Below are 17030 nucleotides of genomic sequence, written 5' to 3'. Positions count from 1 at the left end.
ATCTCTCCATCCGCAGGCACATTCCTCTGGGAAAGGACCCGCATCTGCTCACTCAAAACGACGGATGCCTCCTCCATCCCAACCTCCAAGCTTTGTCCCTGACGGCATGGATGTTGAAAGGGTAGTCCTTCAGCCTTTCAACCTTTCAGATTCCGTTTCTCGGGTCCTGATAGCTTCACGAGAGCCTTCCACAAGAAAGTCTTACTCATACAAATGGAAAAGGTACACATCATGGTGCACTTCTCAGTCCCTTGATCCCCTTTCCTGTCCAATCTCCAAATTCTTGGACTATTTATGGCATCTCTCTGACTCAGGTCTTAAAACCTCTTCTATCAGAATGCATGTCAGTGCGGTAGCCGCCTTCCATAAGGGTATTGGGGGTAATCCTATTTCAGTACAACCCCTAGTAACACGCTTTCTTAAGGGCTTGCTCCATCTAAAGCCGCCCTTGCGTCCTCCGGCCCCATCCTGGGACCTTAACCTGGTTCTTGGTCGTCTTATGAAACCTCCTTTCGAACCTCTGCACTCCTGTGACTTTAAATATCTCACTTGGAAAGTGTTATTCCTTTTGGCTATTACTTCAGCTCGCAGGGTTAGTGAATTACAGGCCCTAGTTACCTATCCGCCTTACACTAAGCTCCTGCAGGACCGGGCGGTACTCCGCACTCACCCTAAATTTTTACCTAAGGTAGTTTCTGAGTTTCATCTCAATCAATCCATCATACTACCTATCTTTTTTCCCAGGCCCCACTCCAACTCTGGAGAGCAGACCCTGCATACCCTAGACTGTAAACGAGCTCTAGCTTTTTACCTAGACCGAACAGTTTCCCATAGGAAGAGCACTCAATTATTCGTCTCTTTCCATCCTAATAAGTTGGGACAACCTGTGGGTAAGCAGGCTCTTTCTTCCTGGTTGGCGGACTGCATTTCTTTTTGCTATCAGCAAGCTGGCATTCCTTTTCAAGACCGTGTTAAAGCACACTCTGTGAGGGCCATGGCGACGTCAGTGGCACACCTTCGATCGGTGCCGCTTCCTGACATCTGCAAAGCTGCAACCTGGAGTTCTCTCCATACCTTTGCAGCCCATTATTGTTTGGACAAGGCTGGAAGACAGGACTCCATCTTCGGCCAGTCTGTCTTGCGTAACCTTTTTCCAACCTGATGTACCAACACCCTTCCACCTGCCCGGTAGGGTGCGGATGCCCTTTCCCAAATTTCTCCTCACTTATTGTGCCTGCTGCACACCGTTGGGTACATTTGGTGCAAGTCGGGACATCCTCAGCTCGGTACTCACCCATTTGTGAGGACAACCATCCTGCTTGTCCTGTGAGAAAGCAAATGTTGCTTACCTGATGTAACAGGTGTTCTCACAGGACAGCAGGATGTTAGTCCTCACGAAACCCGCCCGCCACCCCGCGGTGTTGGGTTTGTTTTGTTTTTACTTTCTAGGCACTGCCTGTAGCTTTGAAAATCAGACTGAAGGGAGACCCCTACTGGCTGCAGGGTCAGTGCCTTGCTGGGCATGCCCAGTAGGGGCCAGTCAAAGTTCTGTTTAAACTTTGACAGAAGTTTTCCGTGGTGGGCTCCATCCTCGATGTCACCCATTTGTGAGGACTAACATCCTGCTGTCCTGTGAGAACACCTGTTACATCAGGTAAGCAACATTTTCTTTTTCCACCAACCAAAACTCTGGCTGTTATATTCTGGAGAAGCTGAAAGTGTCCCAGCAATCTGAGAGGAAAACCTTGGTAAAGCAAGTGATAGTAATCTATCCTGCCTGTAACTAATACGTGAATGATAGCAGCTATGTCCCTCTTAGAAAGGTAAGGATAGAGTTGCCTAATTTGGCACAGTACATAAACGTGGACTTAACGGCTGAGGATACCAGAACCTCCATAAACAGTTTGAAGGCTAAGTAAAGCTCAAAACAGCACACCACCTCTTTGGGCTTCAGATCTATTCCTAGGACTGCTGGAAAAGAGAGTGGTCTCATTTCTGCCAATTCGGAGTAGTTCAGATTTTGCTGGATTTAGTTTTAGCATATGGAATTCCAGCCAACTAGCAACTATGGACAATCGGTAATTTCAATCACCATCCATGTGGATGTACAACTGGATATTGTCTGAAAAAAGTTGGCAACTCACAAGCTGCCAAATAATATCCAAAGGTCTTATATAAATATTAAGAAGTACTGGTCCCAGAGTATGGATCCCCATAGAACACCCCACCTCAATAGCCTAAAGTTAAACCCTGACAAATTACCCTATGTAATACAATGCATTCTGTTAATAAGGAATGAGTCAAACCACTTATGAACTATATCTTCAGTGGTCCTGAATTTATTGAGCAGTATTCCAGGCTCCAATCTATAAAATGCAGCAGGCATGTCCAGGAGCAGAAAGGTCCTTTTAACGTTCAAGCTGGGAGTCTCACATACTACATAGGATGACTGGCACACCTGATAATCTAAACACATTTCCTACTACCAAATCAAGCATCTCTGGAAAATAAAATGCTCTTAACTGTAAGGGTGCCACAAAGACTACCACTTCTTTAACAGCTCCTAAAATAAACATCAGAGAAGAAAAACATATAAAAGATATTTTCAAGACACAGGTCAAATCATTCATTGTTACTGCTCTGTTCTTCTTGAAATGATTGAAGAAACTCGGAAGCTGTGTGGGCCAAAGTCATTAGGTCCATGATGGAAGAGTCCCAAGGGCAGCATATCTTGAAAACATCTAATTTCACCTTCCACTCCAGTAACTGCAGTATAGCTAGGTCATATTTCTTTTATCTGCCCCTTTTCTCCTTATCAGCTTCAAAAAAGCAGTAGAGTATTTTTAATCACACTTTGAGTAACAGTGGAAGAAAAACAGGATGCTTACACAAGGATCCTGCACTTAAAGAAGCAACCTGAAATGATCCATGCCTTGGAAAGACCCTTACATTGTATTAGGCCAAAAGCATACTCAAAACTGGCCTGCTCCATGCTAGGCATTGTATAAACTGGTCTACTCACAAATCTGTAAGGTCCCAAAAACATACTAACAGTTATGATGCTTTCTGAGAAAGTTTCTGTATAAGATGCTACCAGCAGGGAAATACTAATTCAGTATACCTGCCTAAAATCTCAAACCAGAGGGACTCAAATACAGGAAGCCACCAGAAATGCTGCCAGAATCATTACTAGTATGGAATGTCTCAAGTCAGAAACTGCCAAAACTGATGCGTATTCTGAAACAGCTCTGCTGCAGATGCTGAGCTGCAATCTTTCCCCAACCAATACCAGCAGAAGACTGACAAAAGAAGCACAAAAAGGAGAAGAGATGGGAATTGGAAGTCACACTACTTATTGTGTTTCATTTGTGGTTTTGTCTACTACACTTCCTGAGAAGCAATAATACCCAACTTCACTGCTGTGGAGAGTAGTAAAATACTAAATACTGGAGGAAGTGACATCATCTGCCCAAGATGACCACCTAAAAAAAATCTGTCACTCTCCCTCCTAAATACTTATTTTATTTATTTATTTAACATATTTATATACCGTTTTACCAATGGAACATTGACCAAAGCGGTTTACAATAATGTGATTATAACAAATCAACACAAAGTAACTTCTCAAATAAAACAAAAAATAAAAATAGAATAAAATAAACTAAGTTAGAATAAAAATACAAATTTAAAACATGATCAATAACTAAAAGAATGGGTCAAAGGTTACAAGAATTGGCCATTCCTTTAAAAAAAAAAAAATTCAAAAGTGGAAAAAAATAATTAAGTTGAAAAAAACTCTCTCTCCTCAATACATGTTTCTACAGATTCGTTTTCAGTAGCTTTCACTGGATTGACTGATTAATTCTAAGTTCCCAAACACTTCAGAAAACAAATGAGTTTTTAAAGCTTTCTTAAATTCCTTCCTGCAAGAGATTTGTCGTAGGGGATCTGGCAAGGTATTCCAAAAAAATACAGCATTTTAACCCGATCATCCCGAAATAACTCTTTTGGGGGCTCGATCCATTTCGTGGATACCCGACATCATGTCCCAATGGAAAAAAGGCGGTGGATTTACAAAAATATTTTATTGATGCAGGCAGATCGTGTTTCATAGCCTTGAACGAGCTCATGGAAGCGGTGGACGCGGAGCGAGCCAAGGCAAACTTAGAAGCATCAGCTATAGAGACAATGTTGGAAGAGAACCCACTCACAAAGCAAGATTTCCAAGCATGGTTTCAGGACTTAAAGAAAGATATCCGAACCCTCAAGGAAGAATTCTGAGAAACCTGTCAAACCTGCACTCAGATAATATGGAGCTGGGCAAAAGGGTGGACGATAATGAGGCGCAAACGGAGGAACACACTACCTATAAAAAATCTTGAGTCTGAAAACCGCGAGCTGCATCAATCCCAGAAAGAGGTAGCGCTAAAATTAGAAGATCTAGAAAACCGCATGCGCCGAAACAATCCATGGATTAGAGGCCTACCAGGGGAAGAGGCCTATATGAACATACCGCAGATAGCACGTAGGATCTGCGAGGCAGTGTTGATGGCATCAGTAGCGTCGCACGAAGAGGAACATTGCCACCCGATTGTGATAGAACGAGCACACAGAGCATTGGGTGCAGCGTCTAGAAATTCGCCGAGAAACAGTTTTATGTATGCATAGATTATAGGTTAAAGAAGACATTATGAAAGCTGCAAGAAAGTTGAATCGAGTGGAATGGGAGGGGCACAAGCTCCTTTTTTTCAATGATTTCTCCCCGGCTACTCTAAAACGACGACGTGATCTACAGCCATTGACAACGATCCTGTGAAAAGAGGCACAGATATCGGTGGCTGTACCCTTGGGGTCTGGCCTTCACTATAAATGGCATCACCTCTAGAGTTAAAATGCTGGAAGAGACGGCACCCATTCTACAGGCTGCAGGACTATCGATCCCGCTGGATGTCCCGCCATCCTTGGAACAACTGAACTGGCAGAGAGCAGGGCAAAGGTGGTCAACGCTTACGAAGATGATCTATGGAGGAGACACCGAAGACTGTCACCAGAGCTGGGACCTCAAGACTCTTTACCCACCTGATTTGACCGATTAGTGACCTCTAGGAAAATTTGATAGTTAATCTGTTTTTTCTCTTTCAGATTTATAGAGGCCTCTGATGGACTGCGAGATCAGTTGTTTTCATGAAAGTGGAAGAGGAGGGGATGCGTACAGGAGACCTGTGCCCCAATTAAGGGTGAAGGCGTCGGAAGGTGGACAACTGTCCGTCCTGAATAGGGAGCAAAAATTGCTCACTTTGCAGTTGAAAGAGGAGGTGAAAAGATCCACATCTGGAGTTCCCCACCAGTGGAAAATCTGGGCTGCCACTTTCGGGTTCAGTGACCACTCGTGTGGTTGAAACGAGCAGCTTAAACAGTCTGCCAGCATGTTCAGCATCCCGGGCAGGTACATTGTTCATAGAGACATCCCTTGTGACAGAGCCCAGGACCAGATCTGCACCGCCTCCTGGCAGAGGGGGGGAACGACCCCATGCCCTCTTGTTTGTTGGTGTACTACATCGCAATCTGATTGTCTGTCCAGATCAGCATCGCTTTGTGGAACAAGCAGTCTCGGAATGCCCAAAGCGCGTAACTGATTGCCCGAAGCTCCAAGAGGTTTATCTGGCATAGAGCTTCTTGAGCGGCTCATTCACCTTGCGTGTGGAGGTTGTCCACATGGGTTCCCCAGCCCAGGGAAGAGGCATCTGTCGTTAGCACTACTTGAGGCGGGGCAGCCTGGAAGGTGATACCCCGCTCCAGATTAGAGAGATTCTACCACCAGGATAGAAAGACTCTCAGAGGTTGAATGATGGAGACACGGGCCTTGAGGTCCTGGGATGCCTGCTGCCATTGAGACCGCAACATCCATTGTGCTCTGCGCATGCAGAGATGGGCTAATGGGGTAACAAACAGTGGCTGTCATGTGGCCCAACAAATGAAGCAGTAGGTGGGCACTTACACACTGACTTATGCACGATGGCTGCCAGCAAGGACTGGGCAAGAACGCTTTTGCCTGAGCCGTGTCCAGCCTTGCTCCTATAAAGTCCAGCTGGGGAGATGGACAGAGGTGGGATTTCAGGTAATTGAAACACCCCAGAGACTGCAGCGCTTGCATTGTCAGGGTCAAAGCGACCAGCGCTCCTGCTTGGGAATCGCTCTTGACCAGCCAGTCATCTAGGTAAGGAAAGACGTGCACCGCACGGCATCTGAGATGCACTGCCACCACTGCCAGGCATTTGAAGACGCAAGGGGCTGAGGCCAAACCAAATTGCAACACACTGCACTGACAGTGAGCCTTTCCCATCACAAAGCGAAGATGCTTACTGTCTCTGGGGAAGATGGCAATGTGGGCGTATGCATCCTTGAGGTTAAAGGAGCACAGCAAGTCCCCCTTTTTGAGTAGGGGGATCGGAGTACCCAGAGAAACCATTTTGAAATTCTCCCTTCGGAGGAATTTGTTCAAAGCCCTGAGATCAAGAACTGGGTGCAAGCCTCCAGTTCTCTTGGATATCAGGAAATAACTCAAATAGAACTCTTGATCCCACTGGTGATGGGGAATGGATTCTACCGCCCCTACCGTTAGGAGGGCGGAGAGCTCTGTGAGAATTATGTCCTGTTGTGCGGACGAACCGCACGATGGACATGGAGGAGAGTCCTCTGGAATTTCACTGAAATTTAGATACCCTTGACGAACAATAGTGAGGACCCATCAATGATACTCTACCAACAATGGGGGAAGCAGAGAAGTCTGCCCCCCACTGGGGAATTGGGTGGCAGGGGTACGTCATGCTGACTCATGCTCCCTCGCCTCCAGTCAAAATGCCATAGCTGGGGCCTGTTGTGGGACTGGCTGGGATCTAGGAGGTCTCTCTGTTGATGGGGCAGCCCCTGGAAGCAGTATGGGGCATGCGAGTCTGGGAGGCAGGGGGATAATATTTCCGCAGTCTATGGTAGGATCTCCTAGAACTTGGCCGGGAAGGTTTCCTTATGGAGGATGGCGGGTCCGAAGCACTGGCCAATAGTTATTCAAGGGTTTCATGGTGATCCTTCAACTGGGCTACCACATCCCTGACCTTGTCCCCAAAAAGATTCTCTTCTGTACAGGGGAGGTCAGACAACTTCTACTGGACCTCTGGCCGTAGGTCGAAGCATGGAGCCAGGCTATCCTACGGGCATCAATGCCAAGGCGGCCACCCTGGCAGTGGTCTCGAAGACATAGGTGGATCTCACCTCGTGTTTTCCCACCTCGAGATCTTGTTGTATGACAGCGGAGAACTACTCCTGCTGCTGTTGTGGTAGGCGCTCCACAACTTCTTGGACCTGCTTCCATAAGTTCTGAATGTACTGGGTCATGTACAACTGCTAAGAGGCTATCCAGGTGATAAGCATGGCACACTGAAATACCTTCCTACCCAAGGCATCTAAGCTCCCTATGCTCTTGCCCCGGAGGGGCCGAGGCAGAGATGTGGGAGCGTTTGGCCCTTTTGAGAGTGGACTCCACTACCACAGACTGGTGGAAGAGATGGCGCCTCTCAAAGTCCAAAGCCTACCTCACCAAATAGGTGGCATCCGCCTTCCTATTTACTGGGGAAATGTATTTCGGGTGTTCCCACATTTGAAGGAGGAGGTCCTTAAAAATATCATGGATGGGAACTGCCACTATCTCCTTCGGGGCATCGACGAATTGGAGGGCCTCCAACATTTTATGACACGTATCCTACTCTGAGAGAAGCAGGAAGGGGATGGCTTCGGCCATGGCCTGTACCAAAGCCCACGAAGGAGAGGTCCCCTGTGGGAAATCGATGCCTTTCCTCTGGAAGCAAAAGCTCTGAGAGGGGATCGTCAAATATCTCGGAGAAAGACTCACAAGAGTCATCTTCCCATGGATCATACGGACCCTCTTCCTTGCCGAGGTCCCCATGGGGCCTGCGCGGGTGAGGTCTTCGAGGGAACCTAAGGCACCAATGGCCCCGGTGGTAGCGAGGGCACCGGGGCTCTCAGGAGGCTGGATAGCCCCGGCAAAGACTCGGGAAACAGAGGCTTCGGGACCACTGCACCAGACGGAATTGGCTGTCGGTGCGCATCTTCCTCCTCAGAGGACCCAAAGATGGGGACATCGGTTGCCACTGGGAAACAGAGGGTTCTTTGGGCACAGGTTGCATCGGGAGAGCTCCAAGCAGGACATCCAGATGCTTGAGCATGGGTGCCAAGATAGATGACGCAGGCAGGCTCTGGCATAGATATGGGGGCTGGTACAGTTCAACGCTCCCATAGGGCTCAGAGTACCGCACACTGCACCCTGCTGTCAACTCCTCCTGCAAAACCTGTGAGGACAGGACTGATGGAGGGGGGACGAGACGTCACTGGCGCTTCCTCGGAGCTCCGAGAAGGCACGGTGCCCGGCACCGGTATCAATGGGGAACACCTGGGACTCCCAGACTTTTGGAGGATGGGGCCTCCTCACCATGGGGTTGCTTCAGTGGTGGCATGGCAGCCGCCGGTCCCACGCGCCAATGTCGACCGGTGTTGGTTTTGCGGTATCTCCCATGATGCTCTGCTCGGTCTTTCCCTGGCGCCGAGAAAGCTGAGGATCCCAATGTCCTTGAAAGTGGAGAGACCATGGAAGGGCTGTTACTGTTTCCACTGTCCCAGTACAATTCTGCTGGGGATATTGAGAGGGAAAGCGTAATCGAGCAATTCCCCCTTGACCCCGGGGCATCAATGATTCCAATACAGGTGTGGATGCAGCAGACCTTTTGGGGCCAAAATGTTTCTCCATTTTAGCAAGATGCACAGGATGGCCTTTGGGGGGTCATCTGGTCATACAGCTGACACCCTCAGATGTCATGTGATGCCCCCGGGCAGAAGATACAAACCTCATGATAATCCGTGATGGACATGGTCTGCAGGCACTGGGGGCACCAGCGAAAACAGGACGCTCTGAAAAAAGAACAACCGGCGAGTGGTCGATGGCCAACAGGCCACCGAAAAGCGATGCACTGGGAATCAACTGCAAAGGAGGTAAAAAAGTTAGTCTACCATGCCAAGGATGGGATACCATCCGGAGAAGGTAGACCTGGCGTTTGGACAGGGAAAACAAGAAAAAAATGAACATGAAGCTGAGCTCCAAAATCACAAGGCAAGTGCACCACAGAAAGAAACTGAAAGGGTACCTCGCAAGGACATGCAGACAGTGGCATGCTGGGCATGCTCAGTGTGCCAAGTCAAAGCTTCTAGAAACTTTGACAAAAGTTTTCCATGCCGGGCTCCATCTGATGATGAGGACTACCATCCTGCTTGTCCTAGGAGAATGTTATCAAAAGAAATTAAAAGCTGGGTGGACATTCTAAGGGCTTCAGTCTGTTCCAGGTATAAGGCCAAGGCTCTTTTGTAGTACTAAATGTGAACATGCGGCTAGAGAAAAAAAATGTTGGAAGGACAATTGACTTAAGATGGAATTCATTCAACTTCCGGTTATGCAGCTGCACTGAAAAATTGTGTAGAGGGGGTGCTCTGGCAGGGCTTATTTTATATTTGCTATATTCTTTTTTCCAAAACTGCTTTTTGTTTGTCAACACCTACCTTGCTGGTATGGAGCTTGATGGACCAGATTTGTGGTGTTTGGTGTGTCAGTGAAATCTACGCATGCTACAAGAGAGAAAAAAAAAGTTGTTGAACCAAGATAGCGACGAAAGTGGACAACTCAATCTTTGATTTGAAAGAAATTTCCAAGAACGTTTCAATTGTTCTTGAGTATAGATTGTCTAATCTGCAGACTTCATTAGATGAAATCAGAGACTGAAGTGTATGAACATGTGACTAAAACTGCTGATACAAAAAATAACTCACTGGAATATGAGGGTAAGAAGTTGCTTCTCTTTAAATGACTTCTCCACCACAAAGTATCTAAAACTTAAATTCATTGGCTCCATTTTGTTAAGATCTTTACTGAAAAGAAATTAAATTTTCACTGCAATTTTCTATGAAAGTTAGAAGTGTTTTTTGATGGGAAAACTTATAATAAAAACAAAAGAGCAAGCACAAAAATTTCTCAGTGCTTTGAAAACATTATGTGACTTTTTAAATAAGGTTTTGCAGGGAAAACTGTTCATAAATTATTGACGTTTGTAATTATAATCAAGCCAGACAATGTTTCATAGCTTTTTGGGGAAATTCATAAGTTTCATTATTTGCAACCACTTAAGCAAACTGTGGTGCTATGTATTTAGTGACACAAGCATTGAGCACCCTTTTCACTTGCTATGGCAACAGACAGCGCCAACCTTAATGGTGATGCACTGAGATTAACTCTTCCTAGAGATGGTCTTGAGACCCAACTCAGACAAATGTAGAAGGTAATTAAGCAGTTATTGTGTAGAGTAGGAAATAGGATCTAAAGCCTTTTGCTTGCAGCATAAGGCAATGTTCCTCCATTTCAGTCTGCAGGACTTCCTCATGTATTACTTTCTTGAAGCAAAAAGAACATAAGACACAAAAAGAACAAGAGAGACATCCTCTGAAAGATCAAAGGGTTGAGAATTACCATCTAAGCATCCAGGCTGTGAGGGCCAGGGGCCTGATGTTGGGATGGCACAACTACCCTCAATCCTGACTAATCAATTCCATGATGGACATTGCCCTCAAGAGTGGGAACCAATCCTGCCTCAGCCAATGAGAATCATAGTCCTCCCTCATTTTCAAAGACTTGATAAGCAGCGGAATCAGGATGCACATTCAGCAGATTCATGCTCCAATCCAAAGCAAAGGCATTGGAGGCTAGCTTGCCTTGTGTCCCTTTGCTGGAAAAGAAGTGGGCTAACTTCCTGTTCTGAGGAGAGGCAAATAGATTTATTACAGATGCCCCACTCACAGAATATCTGGTTTGCTATTCCCTGAATTAGGGACTACTCATGGGGCTCCAAGACCTGACAATCTGTCTGTCAGTACATTCTCCTTGCCTGCCAGATATGTGGCTCAGATGATCATCCCTTGAGAAATGCCCAGTCCTACATCTCAACAGTCTCCTGAGAGAGGAGGTACAATCTTATGCCTCCTTACTTGATGTAAAACATTTCAACTTGATTGTCTTATCTCGTCCAGGATCACTTTGTTGGCCAACTGATTTCTGAAAGTCTTCAGAACATATCAAATCACTCTTAGCTCCAGTAATTTTATCTGATTACATTTTTTACTGAGCACACTAAAGACCTTGATGGTACAGAACCCCTCTACATGGATTTCCCAACCCCTGACTGGAAGCATCTATGGTCACAACAATCTGGAGTGAAGGAATTTGGAAGGGTATGCATCTCGTCAAATTGGAATTGGCTTGCAAGCAGGACAGGGAATCCTTGAGCAGTTGCATGACACAATGCTGTCCTGAAGATCTTGATTAACTCAAAGCCACTGTGGTCTGAGGGTCCATTGGGCTTTGCTCATATGAAGATGTGCTAATGAGTAACATGGACTGTTGATACAATGAGGCCCAACAACATCAATATATCCCATGCCAATACCTGCTTTCTTGAATTCTTTCCACTACAGATATCTCTTTGATAGCCCTCTATTGTGGAAGGCAGGCCTTTGCCTGAGACATGTCTAGCAATGCTCCAATAAACCCCAACTGCGAAGGCGGACTCAAACGGGACTTAGAATAGTTGATGACAAAATCCGGTAATGCCTACACCCAGATGTTTTGCACACTGAGTCTCTGGCATCCACCTGAGATGAGCTCGACCAGCCAATCTTCCATGTAGGGGAACACATATGCCTCCAGTCTGTGAAAAAGCACTGTCACCACAGCAAGAAATTTGGCAAAGACAGGTGGGGGCTGACACTAGGATGAACAGACAATACTGGAGGTGATGGCCTCCTACTAACATCTGAGATATTTTTCTGTGACATGAAAATCTCGATGTGGGTTTAAGCATCCTAGAAATTGACTGAGCAAAGCCAAATCTATTTTTGTGAAAAGGAGATTATGGTGTTCATGGAACATATCTTGAACTTTTTTCTTTTCAGAAAATTCTTCAAGGCCTTAGGTCTAGGATGGGACACAGTTCCCCTGCTTTCTTTGAAAAGAAAAGTACTTGAAGTAGAATTTCCCACTCTCTTTCCCTTAGTGGAACTGGCTTGACTGCATTGATTCCTTTTGAAGTACCTCCCAATATAGACTTCTCTCAAGTGGAGGTCTAAAATCTGATTTGGTGGAACCATCAACAGATTAAATCTGTAGCCTCTTCATATTATACTAAGGCCCTGCAAGTCTGAAGTTACACGGGGCAATGGATTATCTAAAACCTTAGCCTACCTCCGAATGGAAGGTCCTCCAGCACAGGTACTGAGATCCTGGCTATGTTCTCTACTATCCAATAAAAATCCCATCCCTAGTTTTGACTGGGGTGATAGCTGTGGCTTAAGGGACCTCTGCTGCCTAGGACGAGGATGGGGATCTGTTGTGCACTAGACTGAGAAGTGAGAGATAACACCTCATTAGTTGGAGGACGTGTCATCTCGGCCCCGACTCAGATGCTTCCTAGCAGAGGAGAGTGGCTGCAGAAGCATTGCACAATGTTCTCTGATTTGTGCCACTGCTTTCTTGGCCCTATTTCCGAAACATTCTCTCCAGTGCACAACACTACAAGTCTTCCCTGGATCTCAGGTCAAGAGATCAGAGACCCGCAGCCAGATTAGTCTTCAGGTACCAATCCACATGGTAACGACTCAATACTATTTCGAAAACATCAAAGGTCAAACTAACCATGTGTTTTCTGCACTCTATCCCCTTAATCACCAATGAGTGAAGGTTGTCACACTGCTTCTGAGGAAGCTGCTTGGCTACCTCCCTCTTCTGCTTCAGTAGGTCCTGCATATACTGGCCCATGAAGAGCTGGTATGAAGTAATGCAACTATTAAGCATTGCTTCCTGGAATCTAAGAGTACCATGGTTCTGGAATTCTCCTTCTGGCACACCAAGGAATGGATTTTAATCGTTTAGATTCAACCACCATAGATTGGTGTGGTAGTTGCCTGCTTTTCAAATCCAGGAGCCTTCTGGACCAGATAAATTCCATCTGCCTTTTAGTTCACAGAAACTACAAACAGGTTGTTGTCCCACATCCTCACCTGTACTTCTTGAAGGATCTTGTGGTCTGGAACTGCCGCAGTCTCCGTAAGAAGCTACACAAACTGCAGATGTCCAGCACTTTGTTCCTGGACAGCCATTCTCTGCCCAAAACAGATGGAGAGTATGCTGTCCTCAAAATATGATCTCTTGCTTATGCTTCTAAATAGCTAGTTAACTTTTGTCCTAGCTTCAGATACCAGATATACTCAGTTCTTTAACTTCTAAACATTTATTGAAACAAAGAATAAAACAAATTTCTTATGGAGATGAAAGGGAGTAAAAGAGTAACTGCACAGGTTTCAGGAGCTGTAATTATTGTGAAGATTTCATCTAATGCTGTACTCGAGTTATACTGAAAGAAGCTTAAATCCAACTGGTAAGAAATAATGCATTGCCAAGGAGATTTATGAGTCAAGGATTTAAAAGGAGCTGCAAGCTTGCCAAGAGCCTTTCCCAAACTGAAAAATCTCTTCAGGCAAAAAACGTCCCAGGCTGCCTTGGGCCAAAGGACTAATAGAAAGGGAAGAAGCACACAGAGAAAGGAAAGGCATAACAGAACAGGTCCAATTGGAAAGTTCAAAACATTCAAACAGCAGCTAACAATGACCAATCAGGGCAAAAGACTTATACTCTCCTGAAAATTTAAGCCAAGCAATATCACAACACAACAGAGGATGGCAATATAACAAAGAAACATAAAAACACATTATGAAGAGAAGTCACTGAGCAGGGACTTCCTTCTTTCTGAAGGAAAAAAGGGGTCAAAGGGGAGACCTATCAATTCCTCTGCTTCAGAAACAATTCTAGATCTTCCTGTACCCTCAGGAATACTCTGATCCAAGCTAGAATGCTTGGGGAGAAGAGCTAGACCCTCAGACAAGGCCTCAGAGTGGAACACTTGTTTGTTGGGGCCTAGGTAAAACTTCCTCTGATAGACTGGATATCACTATCTGTGCAGCCAACATCAATGTCTATTCCCCTCCAGGAACCTACATCAGTAATGGTACCAGTAGCAGGCAGCCAGACAGTTATAGAAATTACCACAGAGGTTGATCTCTGCCTCTATTGACAGCAATGCACTTGATGCAGGGGCACCAGAGGCTCTGCAAAACCTGGTTCAAGACCTGCTGAATTTTTCTATCCAGCTCCTCCTCAAAGATTGCTGATGCCAACACCAGTTGAGAGGCAAGAGGAAAGGCCATATCTTTCTGGGTAGCCAGAGGTGTACTGATAGCAGAAACCTGTACCCTTGGATACTGTTGCCATTCCTGGGAATGTATGAGAATGAGCTCCCTTTCCACTGTTTGGGGATTCATGGCCGCAGCCAGAATATCCACATTCCTGGCATCATGGACCAACGGACACAGATGCCAATACTTTTTCGCCTTTGCACTATGCTGGAACCAAAGAAGCTAAATCCTTGGCCTTCTTCGGACAGAAAGAATCAGACAACTATCTGTCCCTGTGGTCCTTTTCGATGCTTGATGTTGAGGGGGTTTGATGCCATCCTGATGTCATACAACACGAGCAGCTGGTGCAGCTCCTGCGTTCCTAAGTGCTGGTGTCAATGCCTTTGATGCTGATGGGATGGACTCGTGGTGCGTGAAGTGCTTCTCCATGAGCTCCAGCTAGGACCTGTACCCTCTAGGAGTTATGATGGCACATCAACAATACCTTGTGATGTCATGTGATGCCTCCAGGCATAGAACAAATCTAACATTGGGGTCCATGATAGACATGACCCTGTGACATAGAGGACATCTCTTGAAGCCGATGGTACACTTATCCATAGCTGGACTAAAAACTAAAGAGGTAAAAATTGAACTTTATGACCACAGGTAGTTGGTGTACCAACCAGGCACAACTGAAGAGAAATGTACAAAAAACAGAAAACTTTATTAAGGACAATAAAAGGGACAAAAGACCATAGGGCCCCCACACTGAACAATTCCGGCCTGTTTTGAGAAGAAAAACCCCAAGTAAAAGAAAGAGAGAGAGGATACACAATCGGTGGGCTCTGCAGAAAAGAGGCTGAGAAGCCATCGTGTGACCACATGGTATCATGCCAGTCTGCACGTGCTCAGTAGGGCAGTCAAAGTTCTAGAAACTTTGATATAAAAATTACAGGTTGGGCTTCATGACACAATGTCACCCACTTGTAAGGACTTCCATCTTGCTTATCCTCAGGAATAATCTGAAGAGAACAGTAATGATCAGGAGCCCTAAGCAGTTTTTTTAGTTCATCAGCCCAACTCTTTTCTAAGCATTCCAGAATCAAACAGAGCTATTATTTAAACCTTAAGATAGAAAAACACATAACAGAATGCGATTGTGTGGTTAAGCTAATTGCTAAAGTACACCAAAGAGTGGTGCAAACTGTGTCACTACTTTAGTTAATCAAATAGTGTGGGGGGTTTTTTGTTTTTTTTTGTACAAATGGACAGTGAAAACACAATGGATCAATATATCAATATCAGTAAAATACTAAACAATTACATGGCACACACATAAAGTCTTTTCCTTTTCAACTTTGGCTAGTTCCAGTCCTTCACATCCTTGATTGTACTGACTTGATATTCTATCTTGATTCGCCGTAGTAGGCCGAAAGCTGACATACGCATGCCTTCTTCCATACCTCCGCCCTGTGATCGTCTGATAGCCTCCTGCTGGTTTGGGCCAGGCAGGTTTGCCAGCTTCCTGACCCATCACTACAAAGAGAAACAGTAAAATCTAGATAAATGTAAGAGACAAGAGAAACAGTACTCCAAAAAGCAAGTTTGCTTGCCTGTAAACAGGGTTTCTCCAAAGACAACAGGATAAAATAGCTATAACACATGGGTGACATCATCCAATGGCACCAAATGGACCCATCTCTTTGAGCTCAGTGAAATTGTACTAAGCATGCACTGTGGTTCTCACACTGCTTCATGAGCCCCTCAGTCATTTTCAAAGCTTATCAAGTTTTAGCAAGGTCATTGATTCTCCACGGAATTGGGTGCCTAATAAACATGACTAATTCATCCTACTGTCTATGGAGAACCCTGTTTACAGGTAAGCAAATTTGCTCCTTCAAAAAGCATTCCTGAATTAGCCATTATACAGGAGAGTTGCACAGCAGAGCAATTGTAGTAAACGTAACCCAGTTCCACCAGTGAAGCATGGAGATTGCACAAACTGCTGGTCCAAAACTACTGTTTCATGACATGCTGTTCAGACAATAGTGAAATGTGAAGGCATGCACAGATGATAAATGTGCAGTTTTGCAGATGTCTTCAAGCAACGTGTCACTTAGGTGAGGCACTTAAGCAGCCATGGCTCTCACTTGGTCTTCATAGTACCTACGATTTGTAGGCCAGCTAGCACATAATGCATGACACAGTGTGCTAGCCAGTTTGACAAAGTTCTTTTTGCAATGTCCACTTCTAGTCTATTAGGATCAAAGGCAAACATGTAGATCATGTGGAAATGATGGCATATAAAATGGAATAAACAACTGAGAAACCTTTCAATGAGGTTCAGTCCTTTTTGAAAAAGGTCAAGGCTCTCTTACAGTTCAACTAATGAAAAGCTCTCTCACCTTCATTAACATGCAGCCTTGGGAAATAAGTAGACAGGACAATGTCTTGATCTATTTGAAAAGCTAATAAGGAGAGTATAAAGGACCAGCTTACTGTGGAAGAACAGGAGATGAGTAGTACCCCAAAGGTTTTTACTCACTGACCCGTCAAGCAGAAATGATGGCCACAGAAACAATACCTTCCATGTAAAGAATTTTAAAAAGTTGCCAATTTCAAAGGTTCAAATGGAGGCTTAAGCTAAAGACATTAAAATCCCAAAGCACTGAAAGCAGAGTTGCTTACCTGTA

At 45.2% G+C, this 17030-nt stretch overlaps 1 protein-coding gene across 10 annotated transcripts in view; it reads right to left on the bottom strand.

Annotated features, from left to right (window-relative positions):
• Positions 1 to 17030, bottom strand: part of PJA2 (praja ring finger ubiquitin ligase 2) — a 269482-nt gene that overhangs the window by 170026 nt on the left and 82426 nt on the right. For 4 of the 10 annotated variants that reach the window (XM_029572082.1, XM_029572072.1, XM_029572061.1 and 1 more), the window contains exons 2-3: positions 15673 to 15873; positions 9622 to 9687 (exon numbers count right to left, since the gene is read on the bottom strand). The exons of 1 other annotated variant lie outside the window; for it this stretch is intronic. In XM_029572082.1, the coding sequence (XP_029427942.1) occupies positions 9622 to 9687; positions 15673 to 15871 (265 nt within the window). In that variant the 5' untranslated portion in view covers positions 15872 to 15873. Of the gene's footprint in view, positions 1 to 9621; positions 9688 to 15672; positions 15874 to 17030 lie in introns of those variants that run through there. 5 more of the 10 variants (XM_029572099.1, XM_029572117.1, XM_029572105.1 and 2 more) reach the window with 5 other exon arrangements.

This window comes from Rhinatrema bivittatum, chromosome 1 (assembly GCF_901001135.1).
Source record: "Rhinatrema bivittatum chromosome 1, aRhiBiv1.1, whole genome shotgun sequence".
Taxonomy (NCBI): domain Eukaryota; kingdom Metazoa; phylum Chordata; class Amphibia; order Gymnophiona; family Rhinatrematidae; genus Rhinatrema; species Rhinatrema bivittatum.
Note: the sequence above shows the minus strand (reverse complement) of the source record. Positions and strands in the feature narration are given on the sequence as shown.